The 20,558-nt window shown below is 45.4% G+C and overlaps 1 protein-coding gene across 1 annotated transcript in view; it reads right to left on the minus strand.

Moving 5' to 3' along the window:
- The window catches only part of VOPP1 (VOPP1 WW domain binding protein), a 68,496-nt gene extending 56,377 nt beyond the window's left edge, over window positions 1-12,119 (minus strand). Inside the window, exon 1 of the mRNA XM_054816429.1 lies at window positions 11,683-12,119. Within this exon, the coding sequence (XP_054672404.1) occupies window positions 11,683-11,733 (51 nt within the window). The 5' untranslated portion in view covers window positions 11,734-12,119. The remainder of the gene's footprint in view (window positions 1-11,682) is intronic.
- Between the last annotated feature and the right edge of the window lie 8,439 nt (window positions 12,120-20,558).

The following is a 20,558-nucleotide window of genomic DNA, read 5'->3' on the forward strand; positions in this document are numbered from 1 at the left end:
CTGTAGGTGGAGAGAGGATTATGTGGCAGCTTGAAGATAAGGTTAAACAGCTTGGGCTTCGGGCAGCAAGAGATGAGGAGCCAATAAAGCAATTCAAGGTAGAGAAGATGATGTGGCTGGAGCAATGAGAAAAGGTGGAAACTATACCTTCTGGACAGTGTATGGGAGGGGAAATTAAAAACCCACAGAAGCAAGAATAGGGAAAGCCAGAGGAGAAGAAGGGAAAAAAAAAAACCAACCCAAAACCACAAATCAACCCAGCAGCCGCTCAGACTCCAGCAGTCGAGCTGAAAACTGCAGGAACATTTTCAGAGCCAGGATTGATGTTCCCAGATGAATCATCAGCGCTCAGAGAGTTCCTCTTGCTCGTCTCCTCTCCCCACCACAGCCGCTTGCCCCCTTCCCACCTTCTCCCAGGCTATCCTTAGCTCACCCCTGCACAATCTTCCCAGGGCTAAGAGACTGCAAGGAACAGCACCCATCTACTTCCCAGTTTCTTCCCGAAGACTTCAATTAGCTCTACGTGAGCTCTTGCTGGCTTTGGCTGCATCTGATTTTTTCATGAGTCACCTTCCCTGCTGCAAGTGAGGGATAAACCCATGAGCAGAGACAGAGGCAGAAGCTAGGCTGAAGCACATGTGGTCTTAGTCACCTCAAAGCAGCCCAGGAGGCTCCTTGCTCCTCACCCAGGATCTTGGAAGTTGTCCAGACCTGGAAGTTGTCCAGCACCCTCCAGACACCTCACAGGGGGTACTGGCAACTTTAGCATGAAAAAAAGATAGTCTGGGAAGCAAGAGAAAGCAAAAACTGCCCCAACTCATGGAGAAACAACACGTGTTCCCTCCTCCGTCATCTGCTCTGCCTACACACTATGCACCATCAGAAGGATGCCACCAACAGCTAGCAGAGGCTCATCAAGAGCCAGGACAACTTACAGTCAGAGCAGTTTTATACCTTCGACGTACCTGCGTAGCAGGTCACACCACGCTATGGTGCAAGGGGAACAGGAGCTGATATGTCTCACCAGAGCAGCACAGGAGTGACAGAGCTGGGGAGTCTCAGTGCAGACACACACACACAGAAGGTGCCAAGTATTTCACCCTGCACCACGGCCCAGCACCTGCAGTTTCCAGCACTTAATCACTGTGGATGGCTAGCATGGAAATAAATGCATATTTGCAAGCTATTATTAGCATTCACCGGAGAGGCGATTACCAAATTACCCGGTTACATAATCTCTTTTATATAATCACTACAATGCTCTTTTCCTCATGCAACATGGAGGGTGACCATGGCTGGCTGAAGTAGCTCCTTCCCCAAGGACAGCTGCACCAGCAGCACTGTGGGCAGATGTGCACGCTACCGTAGGTACACAGACGAGTGACAGCAAGAGCCAACTCAAGGCAACTGAGCTTTTCAGAAGCAGCGATGTATAAATATCTGCTTTCGGCCCAGGGAAGACATGAGCAACCCCGTCCATGCTGCTCCAGAAGATGCACGGAGCAGAGAACATCTGCACCTCAAGGTGGTCGAGATGCTCAAGTCAAAGACACTCAATACCTTTCAGGCAGCCTGACCCAGCCCTCACTAGAAGCAAGTGGGATGTCTCCATTGACTTTTAATGGGCTTTGGATGGGTCCCAGGATTAGGGCTTTAATAAAAATAGGAGGTCAAGATTACTACAGAATTAAAACAAGCTTAATCCAAATGCCCCTGGCTTTGTGCCACAGCCCATGGTTTCCATGCACTAGGAAAAGCCAGGCAAAGCTGCAACTGAAACAGGCTCCCACAGGGCACCTTGTGATGGGCACACACACAGGGAGCTTGCAGTGTGGGTCAGCGTAGTCACTCCGGGAAGTTCCACCCACCAGAATGTTTTGAGCATACCCCAGTGCATCTCCCACATCTTTTTCAGGATCTCATCAAATGCCTTCTAGGAACACTGCGGACATCTACGCAGACAATTACCACATATGGAGTGCAGCAAGACCAAATTTACTAATGTTTGCCCAGGGCTTTAAGAAGTCAGCATCAAAAGCATGACCTGCGGTAAGTGAGAAGCACAATTTGAGTCCTGGATTTCAGAAAATACAAGCTCCAAAATCTACAGATCACCTGCAGCATGGTAATGGAAAAGTGTCCCGGCATCTGCAAGTTTGGCATTAAGCTCAGCTAGCTGCGCACTGCTGGCATTAAGGGAAAACCCCAAACCATGAAGCCCCTCAACAGCGAGGCATTAAAACTGCTAAAAATCAAAGTCCTAGTTCTGTAAATACCAAAGGAATGGAAGACAGAACAAAATAACAACTTTGATCTCAATTCATCTCTTCTAAATGACACTCAAATCCAAAAGCATCTGCCTTAGCTTTTTCTCAGGGTTATGCAACTGGTAGTATTTGGCACTTTCTGCCTTTTTCTAGTTTCCCTAGAAATACAGATCATCTCAAGCAATACACAGGCAAATCCCCAGCCTTAGCGTGGCATGATATACTTTATGCAGGGACACACGTGCACAAGTTTGGGGACATAGACTGCTATCATTTCAGCTACAAAAAAATAAAAAAATAAAAATAAATGAAGCAGCTTAATGTTATCTTACACTATCTCATACAGTATGACCCAGTTCTGATGAGGTTTAACCCAATCCCATACGCTATTATTATTTCTATACGGCGGCTGGGAGACGCGAGTTGCCGCAGTCAAAAAGCGGATTAGAACAGAATCCAGGTCCTTCACACAAAACCGCACTGACACACGTTAGTGCCCGTCGTGACAGCACTGCTGATAGCTCGGGACCAGCAGGCATCCTCAGCACTATTGCTGTTCAAACTGTTGAAAAATCATGATTCTTGTTAGGGATATTTCTTTGGGATAGACAAGACAGCACTCAACATAGAAGCAGCTCATGTCAGCCTTAAAAAGAAAAGCAAACCATGTAAAACTAGATTTAAGACTTCTCACACACCCCTCTTCCCTCTCCCCCCCCCTTTTTTTTTTAGGCTATGCAACTGGCTGACCATTTGAAAGCAGCATTTTCAGAGAGGAAGGTTTCCTCTTCTGTTTTGGACTGAAATCCTGCCAAACTTTATGGCATTTGAATAAATGAAGGTGGACTTTTACACCCCTTACCCTTCCTGTATCAGGTTGAATTCACTGCTCCAAACGTGATGGAGAAGTAGGGCCCTGAGCTGGGAACTCGCATGGTAAGAGAGCCAGCAGTGAATTCCTGGATCTCACTTATATCAGCATTGAAATAATTATCTGTAGCAATGAGCAATATGTTCTTCCTGCCCAAGGAGCAGAGAAATGAAAGAAAATACTTGCTTGACTCATCCTTGCCTAGTTCTTGCACCAAGTGCTGAAGCACACTTACAGACACCTGCCACAGCGAGAAGTGCCTGCACCAACTTTCGGCATTTACAGAGATACCACGGGGAAAGCAGAAAGGAATTTGCCATGTTAACAGGTTTTCTATCCACTTAAGTGAAGAGATTTAATAAAATCGGGAGAAATGAAACACCGAGTTACACCTGGGCAATTCCCCAGGTAGAAACCCTTACACTGTCTGTTATCATACTGTCATGCCCAAATAGGCATCACTGTGCAGTACAAGCACTTTAATTTCAGTCTGTTGTGCCTACGCTAAAGGGATTGTACTAAAACCAGCATGGTATAAACAACTGAACTTCTCTGGTTAGGTAAGGCAAGTCTCCTGTCCAGAAAGGGAGAAATACAGACTCAGGTCAGGACACACAAGGTGTGCAAAAAGACACAACTGTGCCAGCAAAAAAAATAAGTTTGCAGCAACTTAAAACAAGCCTGCGTTTGCTACTACAGCCATTGGCTTTTTTTTTTTTTTTTGCTAGTATACATTCCCTGACAGAGCTCCTAATTTCTTGAAGTCTCAAACCTTCTACATCATGGGCACACTACCAGCTCTTAACCCCATGGTAGCACAAGCCTGTAACTGCAACTACACTGCTGCTAACACCAAGCTAAGCAGAGTAGGTCTACAAAAACAGCACTCTCCCTTGGGTGGCAGTGCCACTGAGATCCAAGAAGAGGAACATGTGCAACAAAATACTCCTTTCGCATCAAGTGTAAGGCTCTTGAAACACGTGCTGCCCATGGTATTCAGTCTGCCATCAGTGAGACCCCTGTCACCCTCCCGCATGTTCCTCTCATATTAATTACATTTCAGGGTTCTCCAGTTCTTTCTCCTCTAAGGGAAGATCCAAAACAGACTGGAATGCATGTAACCAGAAAGGCAGAAAAATATATTAAATGTACTTGCCTTAACTTAGCGCATTGGAAAGATGGATTTGTACAGGTAGAGGCTGCATACTTGGGGTCTATGATCCTCACCTCTAATTCCACCAGCACAAGACTCAAGAATGAAGGATTCACCTTCAAAACTATTGCCAGCTATTTAGTTGCATGATGCCCACCAACATCAGAGGCAGGAGACCAAGCCAACTGGCATCCCATCATTCTTACTCTGGCAGGAAAGGAACAAGCCGCTTTCAGACGGCTCGAGCACAGCCAGGGCTGGAGTCAGGGCATGCTCCCACCACTCTGCTTCAGCACGGTCCAAAAACACTTTCCACCATCATTGAACTTTGAACTTAAGGTGCAGATCACTTCATGGTCACTTCCAATGAAAGCAATGCAGCCAAGGTGGTGGGTTGTTTTGGAGGTTTTTTTTCAGACCTCCAAACAAAAGACACAGAGGGAATGGTGCACTGGAGGACCACTGGGTTCACAGTTACCACCAGCTGGACTCGAGGACAATGGTCCCTCCTGTGCTGCAGCTGATGGTTGACCTTCCCAGGGAGCTCCAGCTACAACCCTCCCCGCCCCACAGATGAGAAAGGCTGGGGAGGTCATTAGCTCTGGGTTGAGAGCTTCTGCTCTGACAGACACTTGGCAAGTGATGTGGGAAAACAAGAGGACACCATCTGCAGAAGTTAGTCTTATCTAACAGCATCTTTCAGGGGAAAACAAGAAACAGACTCGGCGAGTTTTCCCTTCTAGCATTGCACGGAAAAGGTCTGTAGGATTTTCTTTGTTATAAATGCAGCGTTGTCTGTTCTGCAACTCCCATTAGGTGACATCTAACGTACTGAAACAACAAATGTGCTACCAACATGGGCAGTCCCGCTCCAAGCCATATGTTCCCTCTCCTCCCTTGCAGGAAGTTTCATGATGCTACCACTGCACAAACCTCTGCGGAACCAATGGAAAACTATTCCCTCTCAATTTTTTCCCCATCCTCTTTTTGGTGGCTTAGTCTTCCAAAGCATCAGTGGGTTGATTCGATTCCTCCACAGCCGCATGGTCACTAGACCTGCAGGAGCACACAGCTAGCAGAACAAGGAGTTAGGGACCACCCTTGCCAGCAACAGCCCACTCCTGCATTGGATCCAACACAGATTAGAAACCACTTCTTGCTAATTCCTTTCCTTCTAAAAATCTACCAGACTGAAAGCTGAGTCATTGAGAAAGAGGAAGAGAATTTTAGGTGAGCTATTTAAAACACGGGTTTAGTTAACACTTATTTAGTGTGAAGCTGAAGACACACTTGAGAAGACAGACATTTTTAACTCAGCAGTGATAACTTTTCCACTTAATATGCAAGAAACCTGTCAAGATACACTGTTCTCAAAAAGAAAAAAAAAAGAAAAGAAAAAGAAAGCATTCAAACTCAGACTCCCCTTGAAATACCAGGCATGGTATTTCATATCATTTATTACCTTACCTACATCAGGAAGGTGATAGTATCTACTATTTAAGGCCTGTTTAACACCCACGATCCCAGGCTTCAGACAGAGTTAAGACTTGTTGCCCAAAAGGCACTATTTGAGCACAGAAAAAAAAAAAATCCGTTTAGAAAGGCTTTGCCTCTTGCTCGTCAGAAAAAAGTTCCTATTTGCCACAGTAAAACCTAACGGGAGTTCAACAAAGCCTTCAGCAAAACACAAAAACTGTGGAAACAGCTGCATTGTTGAGGATATAAAGCAATGCAGCATCTTCAAAAGTTAGGCTCAAAAATTCAAAAATGCTAGCTTTCTGTAATTATTTTTATTATTTATATGGATTTTACTTTATACCACAACAGATTTGAAGTACATTAGTAGCCACCTTGTCTCAGCAAGAAATAAGAAAATTTTATTTCAAATTCTGTAGTATAAGCTCAAATATTAATCTGTTCTTGCCTGTAAACTCAGCCTACACAGATAAGCAGAGCAAACCTGTATGTGGGCACATGCATTCCAGTTTTCCTAAGCCTCTTTCTAGTGGAATAAACCAAAATAAATTTGCATTAAACTAAAGAGAGTTTCCATTGAGCCTTTTTCCACCGATTTTAGCTAAATCCATTTTCAAAGAGCAGCTGAAGTCTAAAGGCTTGCTTTGGTCAAGTTTAACACATCCTTCCAGACACCTGCATTAGCTGAGTGGGAAGTACCAAGATAAAAGAGACTCAGAGGACTTCCCTTTTATAGAGAAAGCATAACGGAAGGTGCTAAACATTTTTGACTGCTGTAAAAAAAAAAAAGTAAACAGGTTTTATAGATGTTTTTTTCTAATGAAAAAAACCCCAACCCCCAAAAACCAACCACATACCTATTCACACCTCCTCTTAGAGGATGCAAATGGCACTCGGCCACCGTTCCTGCGGCAAACATGCATCCATCTCCTCAGCAGGAGCAAAGTGAGAAAAGTGTGCAAGCTCAGTCCTCCCGCCTGGAAATCACAGCCCATCTCGTTGCTGTCAAGAAGCAGAGAAGACTTGCCAGCACCAGTTGGATCCCCAAACTATAAATCCTAAGTAAGCTCCTTCCTGCCTTCACTCAGCAATGCGATAGCTGCTTTCCAACCGGCTGCAAGAGGGTAAGAAAAAAAAAACCACCAAAAATTGTTTAAACTGCTAAGCCCCTACATCACTAAAACTAACAAGCAGGATAAGGTTAATGGACACATCTACACTAACAACTCCCTTGCAGAATTTTTGTGATAGCCTTTTCCCCCATCGGTTTGGACAGGATTATTCCTCCCACCAGCCACAAGAGTTAAAATATCAATAGGACAGTATCAGCGGGCTTCCACAGGGAGGGACATCATAGACACAACCACCCTGGTGTGCATGCACATTTGTACATTCAAGGGTATGTACATTCCTATAACACACACATAAAGGAAACCCTAACAGTTAATTGATAGAAAAAGACATCAGAAACTGTGAGAGTCCCCACCCCATAATCCTCACAAATTCTTGAGCTCTACCTGTGCCTACTATGATCAAAAGGATTTTCTTTAAGACTGGTGGTTTCACCCATCTTAACGTGCTTGCTCCCACAAGGGTAAAAAAAGCCTCTTCAGAATGGACAGTGATTTTAGGTTTCTCTTGGCTAAAATCTGTCCTGCTGAAGTCCACTTACAAAAATAATACTAAAAAGCTCCACACAGCAGTTACCCAACTGAGAAGCACTAGCCAACCTTGCTTTTATTTAAATAAATCTTGTATGACAGACTGTCTGGAAAGTTTGAATTTTATTTAAAGTTAACACATTTTGCTGTTCATATGACCTGGCCATTCTTTTGTTATTTTAAGAAAAGGCACTTGACTCTTTTGTAGTATCTGACAAATTAACAAGAAGAGGACTACACTGATCTCTTTTTCCAACCATCCAATCATCAGCATTTCTGTCAGCATCCCTGTTATAATTTTTAGTAATGAGAAACTGAGTGTGCTGAAATACCAGTGCTAGTATTTCCAAAAGTGATGATCTATATTTTGTATAGCCTTGTGGAAACCTTCACAGTGGGATTCTCACCCACATCTTGTGCCACCTACAGCGACTACCACAGGCCTCAGCTTGTCTTAATACAGGGCACCAAAAAGCGTGACTTAAATACTCAGGCAGTTGCATTAGCTCCTAGGTTCCTCTGGACACACCATATGGGCCAAACAGAAGCTCAGGCACCTAAAATTATTTGACAGCTTTGAAAGTTGAGGCTACCTAGCAAGCTACTCAGCAGCAATAACAATAGAACATCTTCATTACTGCTGCAGCACAGGCAGGGTGCTCTACCAGGCTTAAAAAGCTGAGCCTCCCCATTATTGAGCTGAGCGTCAGCCACCCAGCTCTACTCCATCTAGCACTTCTGCAACTCTCAAGGAAAAAACAAGCACTCAGTCTGAGAGGTAACACACATGGAGTACTCTGGTGCCCTCATTCAGGCTGAAAATAAGCTCACTTCATCCTCAAGGGGTGGAGGGTCACTTGTTTAATTTTTTCCCATCCCAAAGACAATGCTGTTCATTAAAGTCACATTTAAGCTTGGACAGCCAAAGCCCTTGGGATGTCTAATGAAATAAGAGCAGGAAACCTTGATATATTCCCCAAACAGACATTACTTGAAAGGCCTCTTCAAAGCCTTCCATGAAATTGAGAGCTATCTACTCATACAAAACTGAGACAAAACACAGTCCTGTCAGAAGAACCATGAGCCACGCTAGCAAGCAAGACCGCTGGCTATTCGTGAATGTTGAAATCACATACCCCAGTACTACAGGTCTACCAGACATCCAAGTTCCTCGTGAAAAAGGGCGTTTCAGGTAACTGTGATTAATAATACACTGCTACCTCCAATTAGCCAAATTAATTTGAAGATGACAAATGCAGGAAGAAATGAACATTGTTAAATCTTCACCCAAGAACCAAAATTACCTGTCAAGTTATCCACCTTAAAAGTTCCTCATTTTGGCTTATATGTTAAACTGTTCAATGGTGACTAAGTTATGAGTAAAATTCATGGCATCTTTGGCTTTTCTCCCCTAACAACAAGGTTTTCTCAGAACAGAGTTTCCTGGGTGCTGGAGTTGGGGATTTTTCTTCCATCATGGGAAGAGAAAAAAAAAGAAAGTCTTTGTGGTTATGGTGGAACACCCTCATCAAACTCAGAATTAATCCCCCTTTCCTATCACCACAGCGCTCTGGTTGTTTCTGTAATTAGTGTATCTCAAGCTCTTCTAGAGAAAGGACCAGCATCCTAGCATCAAGAGCCAGCACTTTGTTGTTTGTAAACCCTGATTTGACAGCGATGCCTTCAACCACCTTCATGAAACCATCTACCAGTGCACGCAAGCGCCTTCCCTTGTCCCTCAGTCCCTCTCTCACATTTTCTGCCTTTACATCAAGAACAGCAAACCATCACTTCCGCACAGGACCACAGCACAGTTACTGACTAGGCTTCAACCTGAAAGCCACAAAGAAACACTCCCTGCATCCAAACTCACATCCACCATGAATTTGATGTATGTTTATTTGTGAAGGAGTTTATTTCTTTCATCAATATAACCAGAAATAGTGGTTTTTAATGCAAACTGACAGAAAATATGTGAATGTCTTGCAACAAGTATTTTATGTAATTTAAGCAAGGAGAACTTAAGCATCAGTAAACTACTGCAAATTGCTCTGAAAGGCTAAATGCCCCCCCCCCCCCCCATTATTTGGATAACAGTCAAAGCCTTTTTCAAAATGCTGAATGAAAAATACATTCCTCAGGTCATGCTGTGTTAAATATTAACTAAGATAATGTCAAAGCTGCAACAGATTTTAAAAAATTGTAACAATGCTATTTTAGATAATAGCCGGTATGGAAGTTAGTGCAGAAGACAGAAAGAGTTTCAAATACCAAAAGCCTTCTGAACAACCAGATGTCTCCAATTCAGTTATTTAAACTCCCAGCATTTGTTTCTGGGCCTTTTTTTTCTCCCCTGTAGAGTAGAACTTAAAACAATTTGTAATACTTCTTATTTACATAGCATCTCATTTAAAAAGGTATCCCAAGCACTTGCAAAAAAAAAAAAAATCCACAAAACCAGATGGCAAAACAAACATTCTAGATTAAAAGAAAAAGGGAAAAAAACATCCACAATTAAAAACAGTATAAAAGCTTAAATAACAGCAACATGGGCTACATCCAAAGAGGATTTATGCAAATTACTTTTTTCAGGCATGCAGGATCTTTTTCAGCAGAATATGTGTTAAAGAGAGCAGGGACATCTAATCAAACAGATCCTGGAGGGGCGAAGCCTTTAACACTCTCAGATGAACAAATTCCCTCTGGAAAATGCTGGTGCCCGTTTCATTTAATTGACATTTTGCCATTCGTGCTTCCTGAAGAGCTTCTGCAGAGTCAAGGAGCAATCACGGGCCCAGCTCTGGGCCAGGTTTACAGCCAGGGTAACAAGACACTGCCCAATCAACTTGAAAAGAGTTACATTTATTTACATTAGATGGTGATTTTGAGCTGAGTGTTTTAATGGGATGATGCTAGATGACATAGTGGGCAACATACCAAAAATCGTTCATCTACGTAGGTGGCATAAACACATAGTAAACATCATTTTCATTAATTATATCCATTACCGAAAACAATAATTACACAGCCAGCACTCCAGTTTTCATGTATGGCTTTGGTGGTATGTTGTTTAAAAAAATTAATCCATTCTCTGCCTAAACTACTCCACCACAGAGGCAACACAGGTCTCCACCCCCCACGACACCTTCAGCTAGGCTTGCCTCCGGGCTTTGCCGATGTAAAGAGGTACCCAAGGCGAGCCCACGGGCGTTCGCGAAGTCACCCCAGCACGCTGCCACCGCGCGTGTCCCGCCGGGGGCTGGAGCGCGCAGGCAGACCTGCGCCGGGAGCTGCGCCGTGGCGTGCCCGCCAGGAACCTGTCCCACGGCCGGCACCGGCGCCCCCCAGCCCGACCCCGACCCCATGCGTAAACCAAAGACCAGGAGACAGCTCGCCACCTGAAAAATATCCATGGATCCGCCTGCTAAAAAAAGAGCTGGTTTCCCAGCCCCGTCACATAACTGCGTGGCACAACACACACACATCCCCCATTAACGTAAGCTGAATTAGTATTTTGGTTTGCTTGTTTGTTGTAACTATTAAAGGTGCGCTACCCAGGCTTTCCGAGAACTTTAACCACGCTGCTCGGCGCCGCCACGGCTCCTCCTGAACTGATGCCGACGCACCTCTACCTCGCAAAGTACATTTTGTCCACGAAAGGATACTTGAAAATAAAAACCGCACCTTCCATTTAACCCTTACTGAAAGGCGCACGTATCGTGTTCCTTGGAGAGCCAGGGGATGCTGTCTCTTTCTAATAAAGAAACAGCTTGTGCCCCTGCCTACAGGTCCCGTGTTACTCTGCTCCAGCACACCACAGATAATCTTTTTATTACAGGAGCAGAAAACTTAAACCGAAAGCAAGCCAGGTCGCTGTTAACAGCCGTAACTACTGCACCCCGGCAGTCTCCTAAAGCAGGAGAGCCGAGTTTCGCCCAGCCCGGACCCGCACCGCCGCTCCCACGCACTCCTGACCGCGCACTGCCCGGGAGCTTGTGGAGCCAAGCCCGTTCCGGCAAGGGCATTAACCCCAAAATAAATACTGTAACACCATCTCCCACACACCCCCTCGCCGGTTAGGTACGGACTGCCAGCTTCCCCTCCGCCGCCCACGCACCTCCAGGTCGCGACTGATGGCCGATATCCCCCTCCCCCCACCGCGCCGCCCTCCCGGGGTGATCCAGCCGCTCCGGGGCTGTCAGAAGAGCCGCAAGCAGAGCCGCGCTTCCACCCCCACCCCGCGGCCCACCTCACCTCCCACAGCAGCGAGAGCAGCAGCGCGACCCCGGGCTGGAAGCGGTTCATCTCTTCTCCTCCTCCTCCCGCGGCGGCGGCGGGCTCGCCCCTGCCGGCTCAAGCGCGCACGGGCGCTGTCAGCGGCACCATCCCCGGCGCCCAGCGGCAGGGGAGGTCCGGGGGACACAGGGGCACAGGCACGGAGGGGCAGCGAGCAGAGCAGGCTGACAGACAGCCCGGGGGAAGGGGCGGCGAGAAGCCCGCACCGCGGGCAGAGAGACGAGGCGGGGTAAAGTGGCGGGGCGGAGACGGAAAAGCCCCGCAGCAGGGCGAGGGCGGGCTGACCCACCGATCCCCTCAGTAGCGGCCGGAGCCAGGCAGGCAGCGCCACGGCGAGGCGAGGCGAAACGAAGGACAGCGCGCTGCTTCGGCGGGCAGCACAAAGAGGCCGGCCGCCGCCGCGGCTGAGGGCGGGGAGAGGAGCAGGCCCGCCCCGGCACCGCCCCGCGCCCCTGCCCGGCCGGGAGGGGGCGGTGGCGACGGCAAGGGGTGGGGGGGAGCGAGCTAACCGCCCCCTCCCCTGCCTCGAGGGGCAAGTAACGGCGTCCGTGTTCGCCCCGCGTGGTCCGCCCGTGGTGGCGACCCCTCTCCGAGGGAGAGCGACCCCCTCCCCCCCGCGGGCCGCGCTGACCTGCCCTGGCCCCGCAGACTGGTGGCCTGTCCCGGGAGGGGTTGTGCGGGGTACCTGGGGGTAGGTGAGCAGCCGGTGGGGGTGTCACTGGTGCCGGCCCTGAGAAGGAGCAGGCCCCTATGAGCCTCGTGAAGTTCAACAAGGCCAAGTGTAGGTGAGGGGAGATGATCCTCCCCTTCTGCTCCACTTGTGAGATCCCACCTGAGTGCTGCATCCAGCCATGGGGTCCCCAGCACAAAACAGACGTGGACCTGTTAGAGTGGGTCCAGAGGAGGGTCATGGAAATGGTCAGAGGGCTGGAGCACCTCTCCTGTGAAGCCAGTCTGAGAAAGTTGGGGTTGTTCAGCCTGGAGAAGAGAAGGCTCTGGGGAGACCTTAATGCAGCCTTCCAGTACCAAAAGGGGGCTTATAAGATGGGGACAGACTTTTTACCTGTAGTGACAGTACAAGGGACAATGGTTTTAAACTGAAAGAGGGTAGATTTAGATTATAGAATCATAGAATCATTAAGGTTGGAAAAGACCTCTAAGATCATCAAGTCCAACTGTCAACCCAACGCTACCATGCCTACTAAACCGCATCCCCAAGTGCCACATATACAAATTTTTTGAACACTTCCAGGGATGGTGACTCAACCACCTCTCTGGGCAGCCTGTTCCAATGCTTGACAACCCTTTTGGTGAAGAAGTTTTTCCTAATATCCAATCTAAATCTGCCGACACAACTTGAGGGCATTTCCTCTCGTCCTATCGCTAGTTACTTGGGAGAAGAGACCAACACCCACCTCACTACAACCTCCTTTTAGGGAGCTGTAGAGAGCAATAAGGTCTCCCCTCAGCCTCCTTTTCTCCAGGCTGAACAACCCCAGTTCCCTCAGCCGATCCTCATAAGACTTCTTCTTCAGACCATTCACCAGCTTTGTTGCCCTTCTCTGGACACACTCCAGCACCTCAATGTCCTCCTTGTAGTGAGGGGCCCAAAACTGAACACAGTACTCGAGGTGCGGCCTCACCAGTGCAGAGTACATGGGGACGATCACTTCCCTAGTCCTGCTGGCCACACTATTGCTGATACAAGCCAGGATGCTGTTGGCCTTCTTGGCCACCTGGGCACACTGCTGGCTTATGTTCAGCCGGCTGTCAACCAGCACCCCCAGGTCCTTTTCTGCTGGGCAGCTTTCCAGCCACTCATCCCCAAGCCTGCAGTGTTGTATGGGGTTGTGAACGAAGTGCAGGATCCGGCACTTGGCCTTGTCAAACCTCATATGATTGACCTCGGCCCATCAATCCAGCCTGTCCAGATCCCTCTGCAGAACCTTCCCACCATCAAGCAGATCAACGTTCCCGCCCAGTTTGGTGTCATCTGCAAACTTACTGAGGGAGATTGGACACAAGGAAGAAATTCTTCACTATGAGGGTGGTGAGGCAATGGAGCAGGTTGCCCAGGGAAGCTGTGGATGCCCCATCCCTGGAAGTGTTCAAGGCCAGGTTGGATGGGGCTTTGGGCAACCTGGTCTAGTGGAGGGTGTCCCTGCCCATGGCAGGGGGGTTGGAACTACATGGTTTTTAAGGTCCCTTCCAACCCAAACCATTCTGTGGTTCTGTGATTCTATGACGGTGCTGCATCCATCAGCCTCATGGGTGGGAACAAGAGCTGCGTGGGCAGGCTTAGCCCTCCCTGTCTAGAGGGTGCACTTTTGGCACTTCAGAGGAGAGGCTGTGCTCCCGCCCTGGTCCTTCATTTCCTCAGCATGCTTAGTAACAGCCCTGGGTCATCTTCTTATAAAGGTCTCCGGACTAGTCCTAGACCAGAGTGGAAGCGTTCACTAATTCCAGCAGAGAGCCCCATGACAGGTGGCTGGTGTAGTTACGCCCTGGGTGTTTCCTTCACCACCACCATGTCCTGGTGCTATAAGCCTCCTTTTCCAAGCCCTTTCCACTCTTACCACAGGTGGACATGGCACTGTGTTTGGTGGGAGGGAGGCACAACTGTTCTTTAAGTTTAGAAGGGACCAGAGTTTACCGAGGTTTCCTGCCCTTGCTTTATAAGAGAGCTAGCTACTTAGTCCTCAGGAGAATATGCAAAATAGGTAAGGGGGGGAACTCTCCTGCCTCCTCCTGTTTCCCTCTGAATGACAGACCATTCCCTGCAGTATTTCTGAAGGAGGTGTACCCTCCCACCGTCCTTTTGTGGGCTGCTTATTTAAAAACGATTTGCACATCCTTGCAACACACAGCTTCTTCGTTCAGCACTTCCCTCTTCTCATAGTCTTCACAGAACAAACTTGCCATCTCCTGATGCCAAGCTGCCCAGTGGAATGTCATCAGGTGGTTATTATTTCTGTACAGTGAATTTTGGGGCAGTTTAGGAGCGGCTTCCAGCTGGCACCGTAAATCGTATGTCCTCTCAGGCCCAGGTCATACGCTCTATGTAAGAACTTTAACAAATTCCTGCACACTGTGTGACACTCTGTACTCAGAGGTAGCCTGTACAAGTCCTTCCTAAAGACCACTGATTTTGATACCTCTTTTTGTCTCTATTTGATGCCAACCAATCTGAAGCTGTGAGGTGCGTTTTTCAGATGAACACTAACACCTCTAACTGAATTTGCTAGAAGATGCCTAAGGAGATGTCACAGCCATCACTTTGTCCAACAGTGAAGACTGAATGAGGCAACTATACACACAAGTCTCTCTATATAGCCTGAGTTGAAAAGTCACTTTCTCTTACATCTGGGCTATAGAGAAAGACACATTGTACACTGGGTATCATCTAAGATAGATCAGCTCACGTCTCAACATGCAAAGTCAGGAATCCCCAAAAAACGATCCAATTCATGGAGGTTTGAAAAAGACAGTTTTCAGAACCTGACGTATGGCTTTAATACGCAACTGCCTTCCCATCCCTAATTTCTGTGTGGCATGACCTAGGAGACAGCATTTTGGAGACACACCAAGACATGATGACTCTTCATGGAGAAGCCAAACAGCCTGGCCCTTTTAGGGATGCCAAATGAATCTGAATGTCAGTGCTGGGCATGGGTGCTCTGTGCCACTGCTGTATTTCCTGACAGGGCTGCTCTGGCAGCCCAGAGATGGGCAGAAACCCTGATAGCACAAATTCTGGGAGGACTGATAAAGCACTAAGACATAAAGAAACAGTAGAAGAGGAATCTGGAGGCTTGCAGACTAAGACACTACCACCCTTGCAGGCCAGTGCTGCCTGCACGTTCGGCTGATGGCTCACTATCACGTATGCCTAGACGAGAGCCAACTATCAGATACATTTCAGTTAATTATTAACACTACTAAGTTTAGGTTGAGAACCAAGAAAGCATTAGATTAAATTTTTTTTTTTCTCAACCCAAAGGCTTCAGCTAGGGCAAGAAAGAAAACAAACAAACAAACAAACAAAAAAGATTAACACTGGGTTTTTTCCAATAGGCAGATTAGCAAGAGTGAGATGGAGGCCATGGGCCAGAGACAGAAGCAGCCACACAGTCTGGAAGCGTATACTTCCCAGCACATGGTTTATTATCCAACCTAGATAAAGGTATGGATATCCTATGCTATAAAATTCTTTCCAGGGCAAGAGATAAGCTGAAAAAGGAAAACCATCTCCTGACCCAGGAATAAACAGTTTCGGATTTCATTTCAGTCATATCTCAGCTCCCTTAAGTGATGTCTTCTTTCATTTCTGCCTAGCTTCATGGAACCGTCTTCATCCCTGGGGAAAGCCCATTAGCTTTAATGGAGTCAGAGTACAAATGAACTTAGCCCAGCATGTGGCGTTTTCTCAGCAAAAGTGCAAGTTGCAGCAGAGCCCATTAGAGCTTGTCTGGGCAATAAACGAACACTTTCTATCCACCACCACGCTGCAGCTCATGGTGAGGCAGGCAGAACGCACCCACCCCGCCGGTTTGACACAGCAGTGAAATGAGATAAGGCTTTTGTTGGAGCCGAGGTCCCTGGGTAAAAAGCCAGCCCCTTCCTTCACATGCTGATTCCAGTCTTTCTTCAGATACGGTGTTCAAAGAGCTTAATACTCCAGAGCGCCCAGAATCTGCACATAGAAAGAAATATATATTAAAAAAAAAAAAGTTTCAGGAGCAGTAGCATTAATAAAGCTTTATTTTATCAGATTGAGGCTTGCACTGCAGCTGGAATATTCACAATATCCCTCTCCTCCGTGGATTCTTAGGTGTTCCTCAATAATATTGCCATCGTTCTCTCAGTGGAGGTGCTAATACTAACATATTTCTTTTACTCGGCCATCTCTATTTCCTGAAATGTAAAAGCATGTGTTATTTTTGAGACTGTCACTCCTCTAACAATTTTTTTTTCCAAATTGAGTAACAGGGACAATAATTCCTAGGAAGGACTCACAGTACATATACAGGAGTGTATTTTGTAGGCCTTATTTCTTTTGAGCTCAGACTGGTGAATATTTTTTAAGAATATAGTGCTTATAAACTGCTTTTTATTGAGCACTTCTTGTTTATGTTGAAACATTCGTGTCTAATACCATTGAGAAATACTCAATTCCACAAGGGCTGTGTGTGAAGCAGGTAATGACTTTATTCTAAACAAACTAATACAGTATTCTCATTTGCTTCTCTGCATGAACTGTAAATAATTATTTACATTCACTATTTTATATTTATTAAAATATGCCACTACCTCCTTCACATGTGCTATTACAAATTAGTCAAATTCTTGTTTGTTTTCCAAACTCTGTATTTTAAGTGTAGGATCACCTCAAATACATTTTGAGATTTTTTTTTTTTATAATTATGTAAATGGCGATAGCCTTTGTCAGTAGGTAAAACAAAGCCCTTTTATATTACATAAAATATTCAGTAAATGTCTCAGCCTTCCAAAATCATCACTGATAACTCTTGAGAAACTACATTAACATTATTCATCTAAAAACAGGTTTAAAGAATATTCATGAATGCAGCAGTAGCCAGCCAAGACAAACATAATGTCATATTTCTGCAGCTTCCGCATCTTGTTCAAAGCACTTTGTTTATCTATGGTGTGTTTTTTTAAAGATCCTATGCCTCTTTTAAGACATGTGGGACATTTTCTGAAAAAGCATGATCATTCTTTCTAACTCTCCAGCATTTACACGAAGTTGTAGTCTCTTGGAAGAATAATAGTTAAATTATAGTCCATCTTCCCAGAATAAAGACTTTTTTTTTTCATCACTTGCACCAATAACTACCCATCATGACTGACTTTAAAGGAAATCTAACTCAAGACTTGCTTAAGTTTTAACAACCTACTCCAAATTCAGTAGCATATTACCCCTGGTGCCTCCATCTTCAATAATTATCTCTTCAGTAAAAGCCTGTGGAGCTTTAGAGAGATACTCCAGACAGAGTAGCCCTCCTTCAAATGGTAATGTAAATATTTATATCTCCTACAACTTAATTTTTGTATGGAAGGATATTATTGAGCAGAGCAGTGCCAGTCAAAAAAAAGTTACCTGATTTGTATTTTAGTATTTCCAATACATCCAGATATTAATTTTTAAATCATTAATATCTGCGAAGTGCATGAAAAGATCAGTTTTCCATAACTACTGACATTAAATGAAGGTCACTGAACTGAAACAGAATTACTGCTTACCGGACTGTACTCAGAGACCTCCAAATAAGAGTCCAGAGTAGTCACAGTCACTATATACCAGCACACTGGAAATCTGTGGCCACTTCAGATGCCATTTCCAAGAAAATATAACGTATTTAACAGACATGCTAAGAAATGAAGTGTGGAGTCATTATCTGTAAGCCACCCTGCCTGGGCTCCCAAAGAACAGATCTGCTGCTCACACTCTGTGACTTTCAGGCTTTCTATGTGGAATCAGATATTTGTCCATCATATTAAACAAATAATTCTATAGCAAATAGTATTTTGAGAAGCAGCAAGTACAAGATAAGCATTAGTATTCCAAAAGACAAAGCTTATTGATTAAACATACTACTCAATTCAACCAGAATAGCTGTGTCAATCAGATCAAATGCTTTTTTGTTCAGTTTTCTCAATCAAGAATGAAGTTTTATCCTCTCAGCAAAGATACTAATGCTTTGTGTTAGAGAACTCAGGAGCTCAGAGGGATTATTTTTTTTTTCCTGCAAGATGGACCATTTGTAAATGCAAACTCTTTGTTTGCAGTCCATGGTGAAAGGTCAAACATTGTCTTGGTGGAAGGATTAAGGAAGGTTAAGTTCATTCAGAGTATTGTTACAGGACCAAAGCTCAGTGCCAAAGAAACGTTTAGGCTCTGAATTCCTATTTGGGCTCCTGTTATTGATTTCAACGGATATTTAGAAGTCTAAACACATGCTGTTGGAGCTAGATCTAGTGTGCACTGCATCAGAGCTGAGCACAGTAAGTATGAAACCCTGTCAAATTAGAGTGGTAACTTTCCAAGCTGCCTTCAAATGGTTTGTAAGGAGACAGAAGGAAAAGGTCTTCTGGGCAGATGATCGCATCTGGGACAGGGCTGAATTCCATCTGTAGGAGATAGGGAGATCAGATCAAACAGCCTAACTTTGGCCAGACAACCAGGGTCAGAAAATGAGTAAGATTTTGTCAGAAGGGTCTGGAAGCCAGGAGAAGAGGAGGAGATGGAGCGAGGTGGGACTCTGAAGACAAAAGGCATGACACAACAGAGCATGGTGAACATAAGCAGTATAGTGCACAAGGGTAGAAATGAACTGAAACAGAGATTCCTAGTGGTGATAAATGTACCGCTGATGGCCTGCAAGCTGTGGAGAGGTAGTGACGTGGGGCGGATAAATGCAGTTTGCGTCCCACCCTGGGAAAGTGAGAGCCTATGGTACGGAGGCAGGGTGGGGTATGAAGAGGTGGTAGTGCTTCTGCCCTTATGGGCAAGCACAGAACCAACAGCTGAGGCTGAGTAATCTGGCTGTAATATACATATAAATATGTAAAATACCAGACCACTTTTTGTTCCAGAGTCTTTATTAAGCGGTACAGTAAACTGCAAATGGAAAAAGGATGCTCTGGCTGAATGTCTGTGCGTGCCTGTCAGTGCTTGCTTGCTCTCTGTTTTGCTCACCATTAATTTCTTCGGCAGAGCAGCCACTTGTTTAAAAACATGGTTATTCTCCCTAAGTGTTACAAGAAAAGGGATGAGGTAGGAAGGAGATGTTGGCAGAGACTAAGAACTAAAAGTGATCATTGTCAGGAGTATGTCATGTATCCGGACACTGTCAGTGAGCTCTCTTAGTGCCCTGGAGAAAATGCCTGGGGAATGCAATTCCAAGCACACGGCGCATAATGGAAATGCAAAGCCATCCCCAGTGGTCTGTGATGAGGATCCCCCTGAAATGAAATGGTCTGAAGCACTTTATTTTTGCCTTGTCTTATCTTATCTTCCTGTCTGTGCTGTGAACAATCTCGCAACCCTTACAGCATCCTCCTAGCCAGAGGATAAAAATCTCTACCAGGTCATTGGTTACACTCTGGAATAATGAGACCGTGGTGATCCAATTCTTCTCATACCAATGTACATTAGGATTAATTCCACTGAAGTCAGCGGGACAAATATAAAACCAATGCAAGTGGAGGATCAGGTTTTAGATTTCAGCTTTAAGTCAAACAAAAAGATGAAGTGGCCTAATAGGGGTTTTCCCTCTTCATTTAAAGTAGTAACCATTTCCTGGTTTGTTTTTTTCTTCCAGCGTGAATTTATCTGTAGCACACTGAGAATTTCTCTACCACTATAGCCTGGGTATTTATTTCAATGTGAGAAATAACATCCCATTAAATAAAGATGGAAAAATGCATCAATTGTCTGGGAACTACAGGCAATGTGTTTATTAACTAATGTCCCTCCAGCAATCTCAGTTTTCTCATATTGTAATGAGATGGGAAAAGGATTAAGCTGTTGCTGGACTGAAAAAAATCAACATTAGATGTATTCTAGAAATCACAAGGGATAAAATACAACTGATGTCAGAATGACAAGAAATCACAACAATACTAATGGGGCATCTGATCTGTAAAACAAACCATTTTCAATAATGGAAAATATGTAGGGCTGTTAAAAGAACTATGCAACGATGCTGTTCACTCGGTCTATTGTAGCAGCCTTAGAGAGCCTCATGGGGTCCATTATGAAAAGGAAGATTATTTAACCTTTAATCAGCCTTCTTGGAGATGTGCTGTCT

Source organism: Grus americana, chromosome 2 (assembly GCF_028858705.1).
Source record: "Grus americana isolate bGruAme1 chromosome 2, bGruAme1.mat, whole genome shotgun sequence".
NCBI lineage: Eukaryota > Metazoa > Chordata > Aves > Gruiformes > Gruidae > Grus > Grus americana.